This window comes from Ammospiza caudacuta, chromosome 3 (genome assembly GCF_027887145.1).
Source record: "Ammospiza caudacuta isolate bAmmCau1 chromosome 3, bAmmCau1.pri, whole genome shotgun sequence".
Lineage (NCBI taxonomy): Eukaryota > Metazoa > Chordata > Aves > Passeriformes > Passerellidae > Ammospiza > Ammospiza caudacuta.
The window spans coordinates 4,211,169-4,228,661 of NC_080595.1; the positions used below are offsets into that span (position 1 = coordinate 4,211,169).

At 39.3% G+C, this 17,493-nt stretch overlaps 1 protein-coding gene across 1 annotated transcript in view; it reads left to right on the forward strand.

Moving 5' to 3' along the window:
- Positions 1-17,493, forward strand: part of CCDC88A (coiled-coil domain containing 88A) — a 65,278-nt gene that overhangs the window by 27,071 nt on the left and 20,714 nt on the right. The window contains exons 10-19 of the mRNA XM_058801670.1: positions 2,397-2,478; positions 3,820-3,978; positions 6,322-6,468; positions 6,965-7,109; positions 7,675-7,859; positions 9,166-9,303; positions 11,718-12,788; positions 13,259-13,386; positions 16,219-16,357; positions 16,970-17,146. Coding sequence (XP_058657653.1) covers positions 2,397-2,478; positions 3,820-3,978; positions 6,322-6,468; positions 6,965-7,109; positions 7,675-7,859; positions 9,166-9,303; positions 11,718-12,788; positions 13,259-13,386; positions 16,219-16,357; positions 16,970-17,146 — 2,371 coding nt within the window. The remainder of the gene's footprint in view (positions 1-2,396; positions 2,479-3,819; positions 3,979-6,321; positions 6,469-6,964; positions 7,110-7,674; positions 7,860-9,165; positions 9,304-11,717; positions 12,789-13,258; positions 13,387-16,218; positions 16,358-16,969; positions 17,147-17,493) is intronic.

Sequence of the window (17,493 nt, forward strand, 5' to 3'; positions counted from 1 at the left end):
CATTAGAATGCTTTCCTATCTCCCACCTCTTTGTTCCTGTGTAAAAGATTTCTTGTCTGCACAACACTTCCTTGCTCCTGATTCTGTAGGTTTCTGTGGGCTCTTTGTCTTTATAGTCAAGGAGCAGATCTGAGCAGAGTGAGGAGTTATTTAAAGAGGAGATCAATAACAGACCTGTGGAGAATCTGCTTCTCCCTGTAGCAATGTGTCAGTTGTTTTAGCAGAGTGAAGTGTGTGTGTTCTGAATTAAAATGCTCCATCTGAAGAGATTCAATATGTGTAGAAACAGCATAAATAAAGATTTATTTTATTTTTTTTTTATTCAGCAATGGGGAGAGGAGACAGGTAAACTAAATCACAAGCTGAAGGTAGCATAAGTCACAATTCAGAGTTTGTTGATCAGATGATTTCTAGCTGGCTGGATTAAGGATCTTGATTTACTCAGAGGATCCCCTTCCCCCACTACAGCATGGTCCTCATGAGGAACAGAGGACAAAAGCTGGGGCTCTTTTTCCCTGATGTCTGTATTATTGTGTCTCCTGCAATGAGCCCGCCCAGGATATTCTATAAACAGCTGCACCAAGAAAATTAGTGAAAAAATTGCTGTTATTAGTTTGATTGACAGTTAATAGATAGCCTAAACAGTGAACACTGGTATGTGCTGTGTAATTTAGTCCAATCCTCTCCAGTCTGTAGCTGAAGCATGCAATTAGGGCAACACTGATGGCTCAGAACAGTCCACATTTTGCACTCTTATTTGAATTCAGTTGGTAAATAATTTCCCTTTGCATGTAGCAGTATCTTAAAATACCAGACTTGGATGAATTAACTTCTGTCTGCAGCATTTAGTGTTAAATGCTGCATCTATTTGATAAATTTTAAATTACATTAATTCCAGACTTGGAAATACTCAGCATAAAATTTATTTATAATCTGGTTTTGGCAGTGAACCTTCATACCTGGTTTAATATGCAGTGTAGCTGATGTAATTTCCTATAAAAGGTCTGTAAAGATTATTTTTCAGTTGGATGCAAACCAGGGAATACAGAAACCCCAAAGAAGGAATTTGCACACCTCATTTTCTGAGTGTTGAGTTCTGTGTGTTCCCATGTAGAACAATAACAGCAATATGATGCTGATGGGAAAGTCACAGAAATCAGGAATAAATTTGTGTTTGTGCCTGGTTTCTGAGCACCTCTGGAGGGGGAAAGCTGTGACAGGGATGTTGCACTGAGCTGTGCAGAGCTGAGCCTCCCCTGCTTGTAGGCTCAGTGACCTTTTCCAAGCAATCCTTTTCCAAAGAGATCATTCATGGTGAAACTGGCTCATGTTTAAAAACAACTGCTCTAGTTCTGGTTAAAACATACCTAGTTTTTGTTGGTATGATTGCTTTGACATAGCATTATACATTTCAGTCCATTAAATTTTCTTCTTTCCCCCTTTTCTACTTTAGTTTCTTACTTGTATTCCAGAATGTAGAATAATACAGTAACACATTTGAATATGCAATACATCTTTGAAGAATATTCAATATTGGCAGGTTTTTCTACAGCAAATGTTTGTTCTGAGGTGCAGTGTAATTTTTAACATCTCTTTGTCTGTGAGAGAATTAAATACTTCCTTTGCACTTAGTCATGGTTTAACAAACTCATTTTTTAAGGATTGGGAAATGAGTTGGAAGTTAAGAATGAGTCATGTAAGAATTGTAGAATTCTGTGTCAAATTGTTTTTATCACAGGTTTCTGAGTATGCTAAACAGACACTGTGTTGTCTCCATAAAGTTAAAATTCATTGTGTTTCATGAAATTACTGAGTTTATTAAGCAGTATCTTCTTCAATTGAGTCAAGACACCTAAAACCCTTAATTCTGCTCTGCAAGAAAAGGAAAAATTACAGAGCTATAAAAGTGCTTTTAAAATTGGCTTTACTTGATTGTGACAAGGAGTCAGTGTCTGGTTCTCCTGGAAAGAATTTGGACCTTTTGATTGTGTTGAAATTATTCTGAGTCGAGTTTTGGATGTGGATCTCCTGGTACACATTCATTTTCATTCATTTCCTAACCACCAATGCCTGTGGTTTCTTACACAAAATCCCTTATTGCAAAAATTCCTTATTTTACACCCCGTTTTCTGCCCTGTGTGAGTAGGAAACAACAATTTAAACCTATGAAAAGTCTTAACATTTAAAATATTACATAAGATAACATTAAAATTTTCTTTTAACTTAATAATATTAACTAAATCTTAATGCCAACCCTAAATTTTACACTCTTGATGTCCCTGAAATTGTAGGTTAAAGGTGGAAGCCTCTCAAATCTCAGCATTTTGTTCTCAAATCTGGTGATCATTAGCAGGTTTTGTGGCCATGTTTAACTGGTTTGTGTTTTCTCCTTCAAGTGAGGAAAAGACTGAGCAGCTGCTTGACTGTAAACAAGAGCTGGAACAGATGGAAGCTGAACTGAAGAGACTTCAGCAAGAGGTGTGGGTTTAATCATTTTATTATTTTAAGGAAAGTTACCACCACCAGAACAATTCACCACTCTTTTTTGATATTAAGTATGTTTTCATGTTTATTTTTTAATTTTGCATTCTGAACTTTACCTTGTGTAATTTATTCCTTTATTTGGTATATTATGATGGAAAAAAATGCCTTGACTTAGAAATTTCTTCTCTGATTTTTTTTTTTGTTTCTTCATTCAAGCAATTTGCCACCAGTGCATCCTCTGAAAGGATCTTCTTAAAATGAAACTGGTCCAATTTTGTCTGGTTTTTCTTTATATTTTGTGTGGTGATAATGAGGAGAAAAACCTTCAATACATCATAAATATACAATTTTTTAAAATGCCCTTAGGTTAGTATTTCTTCTCTAATTTGTTTTGTTTCTTCATCAAGCAATTTGCCACCAGTGCATCCTCTGAAAGGATCTTCTTAAAGTGAAAGTGCTCCAATTGTCTGATTTTTCTTTATACTTTGTGTGGTGATATTTAAGGTTTTTCCCCTCATTGCATCATAAATACACAATTAAAAACAATGCCCTAACTTAGGGTAGTATTTCTTCTCTAATTGTTTTATTCCTTCATTCAAGCAATTTGCCACCAGTGCATCCTCTGAAAGGATCTTCTTAAAATTAAACTGGTCCAATTTTGTCTGGCTTTTCTTTATACTTTGTGTGGTGATAATGAGGGGAAAAACCTTAAATACTTCATAAATATACAATATATGGTGTGGTCTTGTGGTGTTGTGAGGGTCCCAAGGACGAGGTGAGAGATGAGTTCTCTCATGTCTCTCATCTCTCATTTAAGTTCTCTCAAATTCTCTAGAGAATTTGACTCTAAGACTCTATTGATTTAGTATGATATGATAAACTATAGTAAACTAAAAACTAAAACTATACAATACTAAAACTATACTAAAGAAAGAGAAAGGATGCATCAGAAGGCTGGACAAGAATGACAATAAAAACCTGTGACAGACCACAGTCTGACACAGCTGGACTGGGGTTGGTCATTGAGTAAAAACGATTCACATGTTGGGATAAACAATTCTCCAAATCACATTGCAAAGGAGCAAAACTGATTCTCAGGAGGAAAAATCCTGGCAAAGGGATTTTTCAGAAAATATCATGGTGACACTATGTGTATATATATATATATATATATATATATATATATATATATATATATTATAGTTACTCCTTGAGAAAGCCCAGTGCAGTTTCCTTGGCAATACAATCACCTACAATCCTGTACAATATATTGGATTTTTCATTGAATTCTCAGAGTTAGCAATAGCCCTGTGCATTCCTGTCTCTGTGTCCCAGAACATGAACCTGCTGTCGGACGCGCGCTCTGCCCGCGTGTACCGGGACGAGCTGGACGCGCTGCGCGAGAAGGCGATCCGCGTGGACAAGCTGGAGAGCGAAGTCAGCCGCTACAAGGAGAGGCTCCATGACATTGAGTTCTACAAAGCCAGGGTGGAGGTGAGTAAATCCAGGGGGAAATCACCCACAGCCACTGTGGGATGGACGGGGTGGATGGAGATGAGAGATCTCTGCAGCCAGGTCGTGGAACTTGGGGTTTATTGCAAAGGGCCTGTGTGCAGGGGCCTTTTGGAACTTGGGGTTTATTGCAAAGGGCCTGTGTGCAGGGGCCTTTTGGAACTTGGGGTTTATTGCAAAGGGCCTGGGTGCAGGGCCCTGCTGGGAGCTGCCAGCCACAGCTCAGAGCAGGCCCAAGAGAAGAGAGGGGTAGAGAGGATGAGGGGGTAAGACTGTAGGGAGTGTAAGAGAGTAAAAAAGGTAAGAGTAAAAGGGTAAGAGAGCGAGGTTCCCATTACAATACTATAAATCTTCTGTGTTGAATATTTTAATTCTCACTAACCAATCTAGTACAATATACAAATCCTACAGCATTTCCATACAGCCTATAAGAATCATTACATTACCATACTGTGTTACATTTTAAACCCTAAAAACTCCTCTTTGAGCCCCTTCTGCTAAACTGGTAGGGTTCTGACCCTTGGGCCTGTCTGCAAGCAGAGGGTGTTGTTTCATCAAAAGGGGATTGCCTTCAGCCAGCCACACCATTGTTTTCCAGTTGCTCAGTAACTGAGGGATCTCAAAGCTTGCTTTCATTTCAGTCTTCCTTATAGTTTCTATATTCTCATTATCATTTTGTGATTGCAGCTCTTTGCTTGCTGGGTGCCTTAGGCAGACACAGGGAGAGAGGAGAAGGCTGTGTGAGGTTCCACAGAGGTGTCTTTATTGAATCTTCTGTGAAGGTTCTCAGGGACAGCTCTTCTGCCAGACTGGGACAACAGTAGGGGTTTTTATAGGGTACAGAGGCTTTAGGAATTGTCCAATAGTAAGGATCAAAGGAAAGTGACCTATAGTCTTACAGGGGCTTCTAAGGTCCAGTCATCATGAGTGGGCATTGCCTGTCCTGGGCTGCTGAACATGGGGGCATTGCAGCTCCTGGGTCTGCTACAGTTCTTCTCTTGGCTGGGGCTTTTCCAAAGTGCATTTGGAGATTGAAACATTGGGATGGGAGAGTGTTGCAGTGTCCTGCTCTCTGGGATATGGCAGTCAGGCTTTTGTGACAAATTCCATTTTTTTGGTAATTGTTTCCATGTCTAATGGTATGGAAGTCAGCAGTGTTCACCAAAGCTCTAAGCTAGCAGGGCAAGTGGAAGCTTCTATGAAGGATGGATTGAGAAACTCACAGAGGAATTAATTCCAAAAATGCTATAAATACAATAATTCCTTTCTCCTCTATAGGTCTCCTAAGGGAAAGCAATTTTCTAAGTCAAGTGTTGAAGAAAGGAGGGCTGCTCACATAAATGAGTACAGGACAATGGCACAAAATACACTAAAAAAAAGATGTTCCAACACCAGGCAAGAGGAACTTAAAGTTCTGGCATGAGTTAGTAATTTAGGAGGGAAATCAACATGCAGGAATTTATCAGGCCATCATTCTGTCTGTAAATGACAAATTTGATGGGCAAGTGCCATATGGTATAAAAATCAGTAAAGGAAAACAGATTAGTGCACAGGATTTGACAACAGTGGAAGTTTCATTTTCATAGAATGTTTAAACTAATAAACCCCCTAATAATCGTTTATGTGTTTTCATAGCTGGTAAACTATTGGATATTTTAAGGATTCTTCAATACAGATAAATATTAATTAGTTGGGTTTGCTTCATAATAATTATGAGTTAACTTAATATTTGTGTAGGGAGGAGTATGAGGGATATTTATGTGATCCTTTTTCAGATTTTGCAGCTGACTGTGTGCTGAAGTTTGAAAAGCTTTTTCTGTATATCATGAGGAAAATTGCCAATTATGTATTTTACACATTACTTTCATCAGATGCTATTAAAAAAATCCTCTATGTACCAAAATTAAAGCTGCTCAGGCCCTTTGAGAGTGGCTGGTTGTATTTTAAGATTGTGGGTGCATTTTCAGCAACATGGCCTGACTTTGGGCCCAGTGGCCTATAAACCTAATTTTGGGCTGTACATGTGGTACATCTTTCCAGATCACAGCCCAAATCACAGAGATTCTGATGGTTTGATTATAATTATCAACACCTTATTTGTTCTTAATTACTTAGAGAGTATTTAATTTATATCAAATTTTATTTTTACAGAAATTCATGGGTTGCATTTATATGGAATTGCTGCAGATGTGCTTTTTATAAAAGTCTGTTTCAGCTCCCAGTTTTAGTTTGGGTTTCTGGAAGTGGTTGTGTATCAAAGTTTGCATGAGCAGGGGAATGCTTCTGGTTTGGGATTTATTTGTTGTTGTTGATCCATTTTTGCAGGAGTTGAAGGAAGACAATCAAGTGTTGCTAGAAACCAAGACAATGTTGGAAGATCAGTTGGAGGGGACCCGAGCTCGATCAGATAAACTGCACGAGTTAGAAAAGGAGAATTTACAGCTGAAGGCTAAACTGCATGACATGGAGATGGTGAGTGCCAGGGGAGGGTGGCAAAGGCAACTCATACACACTGAATTTAATTCCCATTTTTAATAAAATACTTCCAAATAGCAGGGAGGAGAAGGAATATGATGATAAATGCAGAGATTCAAGAGCAATAGGTTTGATTTTTTTTTTTTTAATGTGAATCAGTGTCACTTAAATATTGTGTTTATCCCATGCACTTTGCTTCCTAATATTCAGAAAGAGGTAAAATTTGGAAGAGTAGGGAATGATTGCTGTAGGTTATGAGGAGAAGAGGTTCTTTGTAATCTTCTTTTTACAAAAAATTCTTCAAATCCCTTTCTAAGTTCTCCCAACTTTTCCCAATTCCCCCCCATCTCACTGTCTAGGCAGACCAGAAAAAGCACTTTGCCCTTCCCTGTGACAACATAATAAAGATATTCTATTGATATCTATATTATATTATAGATAATGAAATACTTTTCACATATTGAGACTTTTAACCTGTGAAATCATTTCCAAGGAGCGTGATATGGACAGAAAGAAGATTGAGGAGCTCATGGAGGAAAACATGACCCTAGAAATGGCTCAGAAACAAAGTATGGATGAGTCTTTGCACCTTGGCTGGGAGCTGGAGCAGATAAACAGGACTACTGAACTTTCTGAAGGTAAACATGAGTTATTGAACTTGAAGTCTCAGAGGCTGGGTAGCATTGGGAAATTAAATGTATTTCTGAAGTGTCGTCCTCTGGAGAAATGCTGATTCCCATGTGTCCATTGAGATACAGGCTGTCCATGAGAAGTCTTGCCCAGTTAAATAGTTGTGTAAACCCCATAAATACCTGGAAATTCCATTATTTGCCATTCACACTTGTGTACTCTGCAGCACAGATTATGATTCTTCTGGCTTTGCTGTTCTCCAAGTTAAGGAGAAAAGCTGTGGTGAAAACTTGGATTCTTCAGTACAACATGCTTGGATACAAACTGGATTCTGTGCAAAGCACTTGTGGAATTTGGAGCCACATCCTGAGTTGTGGGAAACAAATCTGTGCTGTGATTAGGAGAGTAGAACATATTTTAATTTCTAATATTTCTAATCCTGATCAGCTCTGGTCACCAAGAGGGCATTGGAAGGACCTTCAAAGGCTGTTAAATCCTCTAAAAATGCAGAATCTGAACAATTCTGGCTAATAAGTCAGCTTTTATTTGAATAATGGTGTTTTTCTCCTGCAGTGCCACAGAAATCACTGGGCCATGAGGTGAATGAGCTGACATCCAGCAGGTTGCTGAAGCTGGAAATGGAAAACCAAAGTTTGCTGAAGACTGTGGAAGAGCTGCAAAGTGCAGTGGGCTCTGTGGAAGGCAGCAGCTCAAGGATTCTGAAAATGGAAAAAGAAAACCAAAGACTTAGCAAGAAGGTAAAGCTCAGGGTGTGCTTGGATGGTGTGAGAGCTGCCTCATGTTCTCTGCCATTTTCTTCCTAAAGGGTGATTTTATGGATTGCTGTTATTTTGGGTAAGGCATTGCAAGGGTCTGAGTGGAGTTACAGTGTGTGTAAGTTTATGGTAAAAAGTAAAACCACATCCAAGAGGTGTTTCTCTTTTTATTATGTGAGAGTGTGACCAGTGAGGGAAAAAAATAATAATATATTGGGGATATGGTGAGTAATGGAAGTGGTTGAGAATAGTGCAGAGCATTAATTTTGGTAATTATGAAGCAGAATAAAGTGTGTGTGCAGAGGTGGAGAGTGAGTGATGAGTCTGAGCTGAAAACTTGGTCCTGTGTCCTCATTTCAGCTGAGGGAGGGAGAAGGTGGGTCAGGGAATTGATAAACAGCTCAGGAGGGGAGTTTGTCAGGTTTAACTGTGCTCAGTTACAGGACTTTGCTCCTCAAATTGTGTGTATCAAATAGAATATTTTACTCAGTGGTATTTATAGAGAATAAAAATTAGGGAAAAAATAAGCTGGGGCTAATTACAGTGGAGTGAAAATGTTTAAATAGCTTTGACATCAGCAGCTATCTCAGGTGAAAGACTATTCTTAGAGTGGCTAAGAGATAATTAAAAAAAGAAAATTAAAGAAATCCCTACTGCATTCCATGCTTCCATGAGTTTCTGATTCCTAAGAAGCTGCTGTTTTTTGGAGCAGCCTCTGTGCTGTGCCCAAAAGAAAGGAATAGAAACACACAAATATCATTCAGGTCAACTTGTTACCACTCAAATGTGGCAGAGAAATCATGCTTGGGTATTTTAAATTTTAAATAGCTTTGCTCTCTGCAAGTTGGAAACACTTGACAAAACAAACTCATATATTTAATTCCCAAGGAATCATCTTAATTATCTCTTGAAATAGTTAAGTAAGATCAAACAACATTGAACCTTCCTAAGTTAAAAGGGTCTTGGAGGAGCAGTATAAATCTCACTGAAATGGGATTTTAAGAGAAAAAAAAGATGCTGGAGGAAATATCCAGAGCCTGAGAAAATCTGACTCTTTTTTTTTTTTTTTACACTAAAATACTTTATAGATACAGTGTTCTGAGCCAGGGAGAAAATTCTGGCAGGAGTAAATGTATTCCCAGAAGAAATTAATGTTTCAATTAAAGATTAGAAAATTCTGTTTAATTCTTTCCCTTAAGCTTCTTTATTCATTTCTATAAGGGTGCCTTCAACCCAGCTAAGACTGTCATTCTTAAGTACATTTTCAAACTTTTGTTTCTCTTCCCAGCTTGAAGAGCTGGAGAATGAAATTAGCCAAGAGAAACAAAGTCTTCAGAACAGTCAAAATCAGAGTAAAGATTTGCTGAAGGAAAAAGCCCAGCTTGAAAAGACACTTGAAGCACTTCGAGAGAACTCCGAGCGACAAGTGAGTAGCACAACCCAAAGTTTTACTGCAGCTTTGTGCTCTGCTGCTCCCCTTTTGGAGGCTTTTACAGACATAAAGGGATTGGAAATGCAGTGGATTTGCCAAAAGGAGGTTCCTGCAGGAAAACAGCTTTGCTCAGAGCTGCAGGCAGTGAGAGACGTGACTCATTTCTGGCTGGGGCTTTCCTGCGGGTTCAGGGCTTTGTAACGCTCCCACAGCTTCATGGAGCTGCTGGGAGGGTGCAGCTCAGCCTGGAGAGAAAATTGGGAACTTTGGAGGGAGGCCAGACACCTCCCAGAGGAGGAGAGCAGGTCCCAGGAGCTGGCAGTGCTTGGAGTAATGTTTGAGTAATGTTGGAGTATTGATGGGAATTCCAGCAGCCTCAAATCCTGCTCCATCATTCTGCCCTGCGCTGGGAGGGGTTCCTGCTGTGGGCACCTGGATTGATTTGTGACTGCCAAAAACTGGCATCTGAATGTCTGTAAAAGATGTACCTGATGGACCCTGGCACCTCCTGAGTGGAAAAAGAGTTCTGGAATTCCCAGATTTAGGAATTGAGTCCTTCAGAACTAGACCTGTGTGACAGTGTTTGCAGGGGTCCGAGGATGAGGGAAGGGACGAGGATCTGACTCCATGTTTCAGAAGGCTAATTTATTATTTTATGATTTATATTATATTCAAACTATAATAAAAGAATAGAAGAAAGGATTTTATCAGAAGGGTGGCTAAGAATAGAAAAGGAATGATAACAAAGGCTTGTCACTGACTGAGACAGTTCAGACAGTTGGGCTGTGATTGGCCATTAATTAGAAACAACCACACGAGACCAGTCCCAGATGCACCTGTTGCATTCCACAGCAGCAGATAATCAATGTTTACATTTTGTTCCTGAGGTCTGTCAGCTTTCCAGGAGAAAAATCCTTAAAGATTTTTTAAAAAATATCATAACTACAGAGCTGCTTTTAGCTTTTATAAATTCTCTTTATACCTCCTGATGACATGGCCATTTAGTTTAATTTAAAGTCCAGTATTCTGAAATGCAGAGTATTATATTTCAGAAAATACTAAGTATTTTTAAAGTCTGTTTATTGGTAAATGGAATTCCAGAAGGAAGAAAAGAGGGAGGTGAAAAAAAAAGCTTGGCATGGAAGGTTTGCTTTCACTTAAAGATACATATCTTGTTTTAGGATTGATATTTCAGTGGGCCTATTTCTGCTTTAAAATAATTTACTTAGGGGCTGATGGGTCAACAGCAACTTCCATATTTCTTCCAAAATCCTGTGCTGACACTTACTGCAGTAGGAGTCATTTGGATGAGATAAAATTCATTTGGTCTCACCCAAAATCCTGGAGGCATTTATCAGGACTTTTTCTAGATTTGGGATTGTAGAAGCAGAATTCATGGACATTATTCAGTGCCATGGCAGGTGCTCCAGAGCTGTGTTTTTAGGCACCTGTTAAGGAGTTTCTGGTGAATATTCCAGAGCAGTTTGTCATTGCTGGGAGCAGAGCTGTAGATCTGTAATTAATAGTTCCATTCAGATTTCACTGTGGGAGAACAGCCTGTAATTTTCTCAGTCTGTTTTTCATTGCAAGCAGCACTTTTGCTTTTCTCCCAAACAATTTATTGTTGAAACATCCCTTACACTGGGTTATTAGTGTACATTTAAATATTGATCCAAACAGTTTTGCTGGATTTTGCTGTCTGGTGTTACATGCCCAGATAATTTCAAATGATTTGGAGCAACCTAAAAAGTCAAGAAATACTGAAATTAAGGTGTAGGTTCTGCCTTTATCCTTGAGGTAGATCTGGGAAAGTGTTTCCTAGGAAAATAATTCCAGTATGATTTACTTTCTCTGAAGCTGGTTTGGAGCAGAATATCCAAAGGTTCTTTTTCACTCAAAAATCAGTGTAACTTTGGTGTGTTGCTTCTCAAATTGTTGTTGAATGTGATCAGGATTCCCTCACCTCTACTTTTTCCAAATGAAATAAAGAGATTTTTGTGGCTCCCACACCTCCCTCCATCTCAGGTTTGGTTCAGAACTTGCTGCAGTCCTGTTCTTTGTGGACACACAGCTCTGCAAATCACAGAGTGTGAGCAAAAGCAATCTAAACATGGGTAAACACAAATGAAAGTTAAATTTGCCAGGAAGTAGGCAAAGCTTTCTTTTGATTTGTGCTTTATTAGTTTTGGGCTTATGTTTATCTGTTAATATTCAAGAGGAGGAGATTTGAAGATTTACTTTGTTATCAAACTTGAAATAATGTTTGTGATTCTTCACATAAACAGAGATTTTCTTTAACTTTAAATAAAAGGTGAATATGATATGATGAGTATCTTTTAGTTTATATATGAAAGCAATTCCTTGTTGGCAAGTTGTTTATCACTTTACCATTTTTCTACCCAAATTAGATTAAACTCTTAGAACAAGAAAATGAACACTTGAATCAAACCGTGGCTTCTCTAAGGCAGCGCTCACAAATCAGTGCTGAGGCAAGAATGAAAGAAATTGAGAAGGAAAATAAAATCCTCCATGAGTCTATCAAAGAGACCAGCAGTAAGTTAAATAAAATGGAATTTGAAAAAAAACAAGTCAGGAAAGAACTGGAACACTACAAAGAGAAAGGGGAGAGGGCAGAAGAATTAGAGAACGAGCTGCATCGTCTGGAGAAGGAAAATGAGTTATTGCAGAAGAAAATCACCAACCTAAAAATCACTTGTGAGAAGATTGAGGCCTTAGAACAAGAGAACTCTGACCTGGAGACAGAGAACAGAAAGCTGAAAAAAACCTTGGATAGCCTGAAAAACCTCACTTTTCAATTGGAATCCTTAGAAAAGGAGAATTCCCAACTGGATGAAGAGAATTTAGAGTTACGGAGGACAATCGAATCCTTGAAGTGTACGAGCATTAAAGTGGCACAGTTACAGTTAGAAAATAAGGAGCTGGAGAGTGAAAAGGAGCAGCTCAAAAAAAGCCTTGAGCTGATGAAAGCCTCTTTTAAAAAGACTGAGCGCTTGGAAGTCAGTTACCAAGGCTTGGACACAGAAAACCAAAGGCTACAGAAAGCCCTGGAAAACAGCAATAAGAAAATTCAGCAATTAGAGAGTGAATTACAAGATTTAGAGACTGAAAATCAAACCCTGCAAAAGAACTTGGAAGAGTTAAAAATCTCCAGTAAGCGCCTGGAGCAGTTGGAAAAGGAGAATAAGTTGTTAGAACAAGAGAGTTCTCAACTGGAAAAGGATAAGAAACAGCTGGAAAAGGAAAATAAAAGGCTTCGACAGCAAGCAGAAATTAAAGATAGTACCTTGGAAGAAAATAATGTCAAAATCAGTAATCTGGAAAGGGAAAATAAATCTCTGTTTAAAGAAATAGTTGTGTATAAAGAGTCCTGTCTGCGCCTGAAGGAGCTGGAAAAGGAAAACAAGGAGCTGGTGAAAAGAGCTACCATTGATAAGAAAACCTTGGTCACTTTGAGAGAGGTAAATACAGAGGAATTTCCATTCCCATCATAATCTGTGTATAATGTACAGAAATTGTATCTGGGTGTCTGATCTGGGGTTTTTTTTTTTGCATTAATCTGTGTACTGTTAACACCTTTATGCATTAGATAATCAAAATTTCTGTAATCAGTCATGGAAAGAAAGAATATCATATTGCTGGGATGTTTCCCCTTCACTGGCATGTTCCAGACCAAATTTAAAGGGAAATTCTAAAGAAAATCTTTAAGGGAAAGGAAGAGAGGACAGGGAAATCAAATTCTAGTTGCAGTGTAATGTCTGATCCAGCTGAAAGCTGGCAGCTGCCAGGAGACTTAAAGCTGAATTATTCCAGTCATGTAGGGATAAAACACCCTTGTCTCAGCACTCCTAGAGCTAAGACTACATTATTTTATTTTCCTGAATTTTTTTTTTTTTGTTATAAATACTGACTGTAGTTTTTTCTGTGCAAGGACTTGGTGAATGAGAAATTGAAGACTCAACAGATGAACAATGATCTGGAAAAACTGGCCCACGAGCTTGAGAAAATTGGCTTGAACAAGGAGCGTCTCCTGCACGATGAGCAGAGCAGTGATGACAGGTGAGAATGACAAAAGGACAAATGAGGATCTTTTTTTATTCTTAAAGTGATTTTACAGACTGGTTCTGTGCATACTCTTAACATTTTTAAGGCACACTCATAGACCCAAAAAGGAACTTGATATTTTTGGAAATTAATTAGTTGGTGTGCTGCTTTCACATTCAGCTGACTGTGACAGTGAGTTGCCACTTTTTGTTGCTAAGAGACTCATTGAAGTATGTCAGGAGATACAGTTAATTATAATTAAAATGTTTTATGCTGTAGTCAGCAGCAGCAACAGCAGCAGTAAAAGATAATTAGCTCAAAGTAATTTTTTTTCCCTTTTTGTCTGCCTGTCTGACACAAATGGTATTTTGTAGCATAGTGATTACCTTAAACTGTCTCACTCTTTCCTTGCAACCATTTCCTTCTAATTCTTCCATCCTGAAGGCAAAGCTGCATTCCCACTTGCCCTGGCTGGGAAGTACCCAGTGTCTCCAGACCTTGGTGGTGGCTCTATCACTCCTGCACACCTGCACTGCAAAGCAGCTGCTGCTGCCCTGACATCTGTTACCTCTGCTGCATTGTCCTCCTCTGCCTCATCCTGCAGGGATTATGGGGAAATTGGTGACAGTGTGGGCTTCCAGCCAAGCTTGGCTGTGCAGTTTCACCAGTGCAGTTCTGCTGTCATGGTCTGTTATTACAGCTGATTGTCCTGAGCATGGAGGTTGATCTGGGGCCTTCTGTGTGCAAAGGCACCCAAATAACACCTGGGGTTTGAATGCAGCTGGGGTTTGAATGCAGCTTCCTTTTGCCAGTGCTCTGCCCCAGAGTCCTGTGTTTTACCCCTCTTGGTTTCTGCTGGTGCCTTTCCCCTGCCTTCCTCAGCTCCCAAATAAATTCAGGAGAAGTTCTCAGAGCTTGAACTGGTTGGATTTGTTCAGATTGAAGTATTTCTGGTCACATACAGCCCTTGATAAGCATTTGGTGTGTCCTTAGGTAAATATACCACATAAAAAACCACCAGATCTTGATCCAAGGTGAAGCTTAAACTTAGCTGAAGCCCAAATGGAGCAACATTTAATCAAGTTCTAGGTTAGAGGTGTTGGGCTCTGCTGCTGACTTGAGCTTCTTCCCAAGCTCCATGTGAGCTGGAGGATCATGAAAGGGCAATGTTTGCTATCAAAGTGAGAGCTAGGATTGGTTTGAAATTTTGCTGTGCCCATGAATATCCTGATTTTCCATTATTCTTAACCTCCAAAGATCCCTGGATTGCTTTCCTTACATAACAATACATAGGTGAGTCATTGCCAGCTCTTCCATCAGGGCTGTGAAGAGCTGGGTTCATTGTGGATAAAATCACTTCTCAGTGGAGTTTTTCATCTGCCTCTGCCATTCTGGTAATGGAAATTAAATATGTACCATTTTCCTCCTCCTGATGGGAAAGAGCTGCTTGTGATTTTTAAGGAATGATCTTTGGTAGCACCTCAGAGTGTTTCTATTGAGGTCTAAACTGGCCAGGATTTATGAGTTAACTTGGAAGTGTTTCCCATTTTCTCTTGCCTGCTGTCCTTGGACAAACAGATTTATGGATTTTGATCTGAATCCAAAATAACCCTACTTGCAGTTATATTCAAAAATGTGTACCATCTTTCATTGTTCAAAGTGGGTATTGTATCTCTGCTATTATTATTTTTCCTCCTTTGTTTTCTATAGAACTGTGTCATTTTTCAGTAGCAGGAATTACTTGTAGCCAAATCTGTGCTCCAGCCCAAGAAGGTGAAATTCTGTATATTCTACTGGTCACAGGCTGCCTACTATTCCATAAATCCTTGGGAATGAGTTGTCAGATCTGGAATTCTCAGATTCCCCTTGTGCTGCATGATGCTACTGGACAGCTTTCTGCTTATTAATTCTTTTCCCATTCGTCTTCTGCTCCAGTTCCTGACTGGTTCTGATGCCATTGTCCATTCAGGAGTCTGCTGCACTTTATTCCCTTCACTAAACTGATGGATCCTTCAGCAGCCAGGATTAGAAAGGGGGACTATCAGGGTTGGGTTTGTTTTATCCAGCTGTGGGGAGGAGTGGGGTGTTCTCCACATTCTGAGCCACGCACAGGGACTGAACTGCTTAGGAGTGATTAATGAGTGTGGGGTTTGGTATTAATGAATTTGGTTTGTATTTCCCATAAAGAATGTGCAGTTCTAAATCAATCCAGTTTAATCTGACCACTTCTCTCTCAAACTGATATTTTGGGGGGTTTTAGGTGCCCTACGGTATCATGAATGTGGTTAAAAATGGAAGCTTTGTGCATCAAGGGTGGCAGCAGTCTTAAAATACCAGCAGCTGTGCTGGGTGAGCAATTTGCACATTGATGCACCAAACAAGTGTGCACCTGCACAGGGCTGTGCTCCATCTCCTTCCCTGGCCTCCCTTTGGAGCTGCAGGAAATGGGAACTGATGAAAATCTTGCTCTCCAAATACTTCACATCCTAATTGAGTTCAGGTCCCTGCTGGATGGGCTGGAGTGGAGCCAGAAGAAATCCAGGCACCACTCACTAATGGTGCAGAGAGACCCAGCACCCCCTGGTGTGCCTCAATGGGGCTTTTTCTGGCTCTAACATGTTTTAAAAGAAAGGAGGAGTCAAAAAGTCAAAAATGGTTTTGACAACCATCTTCTGGTTATTTTTGACATAGAACTTGCTGTGGATGCTGAAGTGTCTTCATACTTTTGACCACAGCACTCAGGGATTTTTGAGTGTAGCTATGAGTCTTTTCTAGAACATTTTGGAATGTAAATACCTGGAATAATTATTGAAAATACAGATTTTTTTTGTTGTTGTTGGCCAGTAGGTACAAGCTTTTGGAGTCTAAATTAGAATCCACGCTCAAGAAGTCTCTGGAAATAAAAGAAGAAAAAATTGCTGCTTTGGAGGCTCGTTTGGAGGAATCAACAAATCTGAACCAGCAGCTGCGTCAGGAGCTGAAAACAGTAAGGGAAAAAGGGCATTTTTCTGGAATATTAAATGAGCTGGTGTTATTCCTACACTTTTTGGGTAAGACAGCAAAAAATGGGCATCATTCAGGTCATAGAAAGCAGGACAAAGGTGTGAATGCTTTTAGGACTGTGACTGCTTTTAAGACTGTGTTGAAATCACATGAGAAGTTGTTGAACTTATTCACTGGCCATGAAAATGTCAGCTGGATAAATAACCTGGAGTTGATTTGATTTGGGATGTCATTTCCAGTTACATTTTCTGGCCTACCTTGAGCAGCCTGAGTAGATTGGTTAAAAAAGGAAATTCTATCAATTCAACCAATTCTTGGTTGTAGAATTTTAGTATAAAACTTGGGGGGTACAATTAAAAACACGGAAATAAAATATTAAAAATAGAAGTCTGCTGTTTGTTGGGGTTAAACTGTCCATATCCATAAATAATTTGTACATCATCTCCCCAAACATGTGCAAAAAGCAAATTCACAAATGCCGTAACAGCACTTCCTGCTCCTTGAGAAGGGTCATGGTTAGGTAATAAAGTAATAAATTTGGAAGTGCAAAATGGAAAATTCTAAACCTAACCTAAGTTGTCCTAAATAATTCCAGGTGAAGAAGAACTACGAAGCTCTGAAGCAGAGACAAGAAGAGGAAAGGATGGTTCAGAATTCTCCTCCAAGAAGTGGAGAAGGAAATCAGTCTGTCAATAAGTGGGAGAAAGAAAATCAGGAGACTACTAGAGAATTACTGAAAGTTAAAGATAGATTAATCGAGGTGGAGAGGAATGTAAGATGTGTTTTAAATATGGTTCTGGTGGTAATTATTTGTGGTGAGCTGTTGCAGTAATGCAAATGAGGGTGCTGTTAAGACAGTTTAATTTATCACTTTGTTTCCATCCTGAGCACAATCTGAAATAAATGCAGTGTGTGTAGCAGCTGGATTCTGCTCTGTGGGATGCCATAAAGCACTTGACAGGCATTTTCAAAGGAAATGCAAAAACCTGAGTTTGCCCTTTGGCATGCACAGCTCTCCCTCCAATCCCTGTTATATAATCTCTATTTACCCAGTCCTGGAGATTCCTTTCCTGTTCCTCCATAGGTGCAACATCTGTTCCCTGTTTTTCCAGTGAGAAA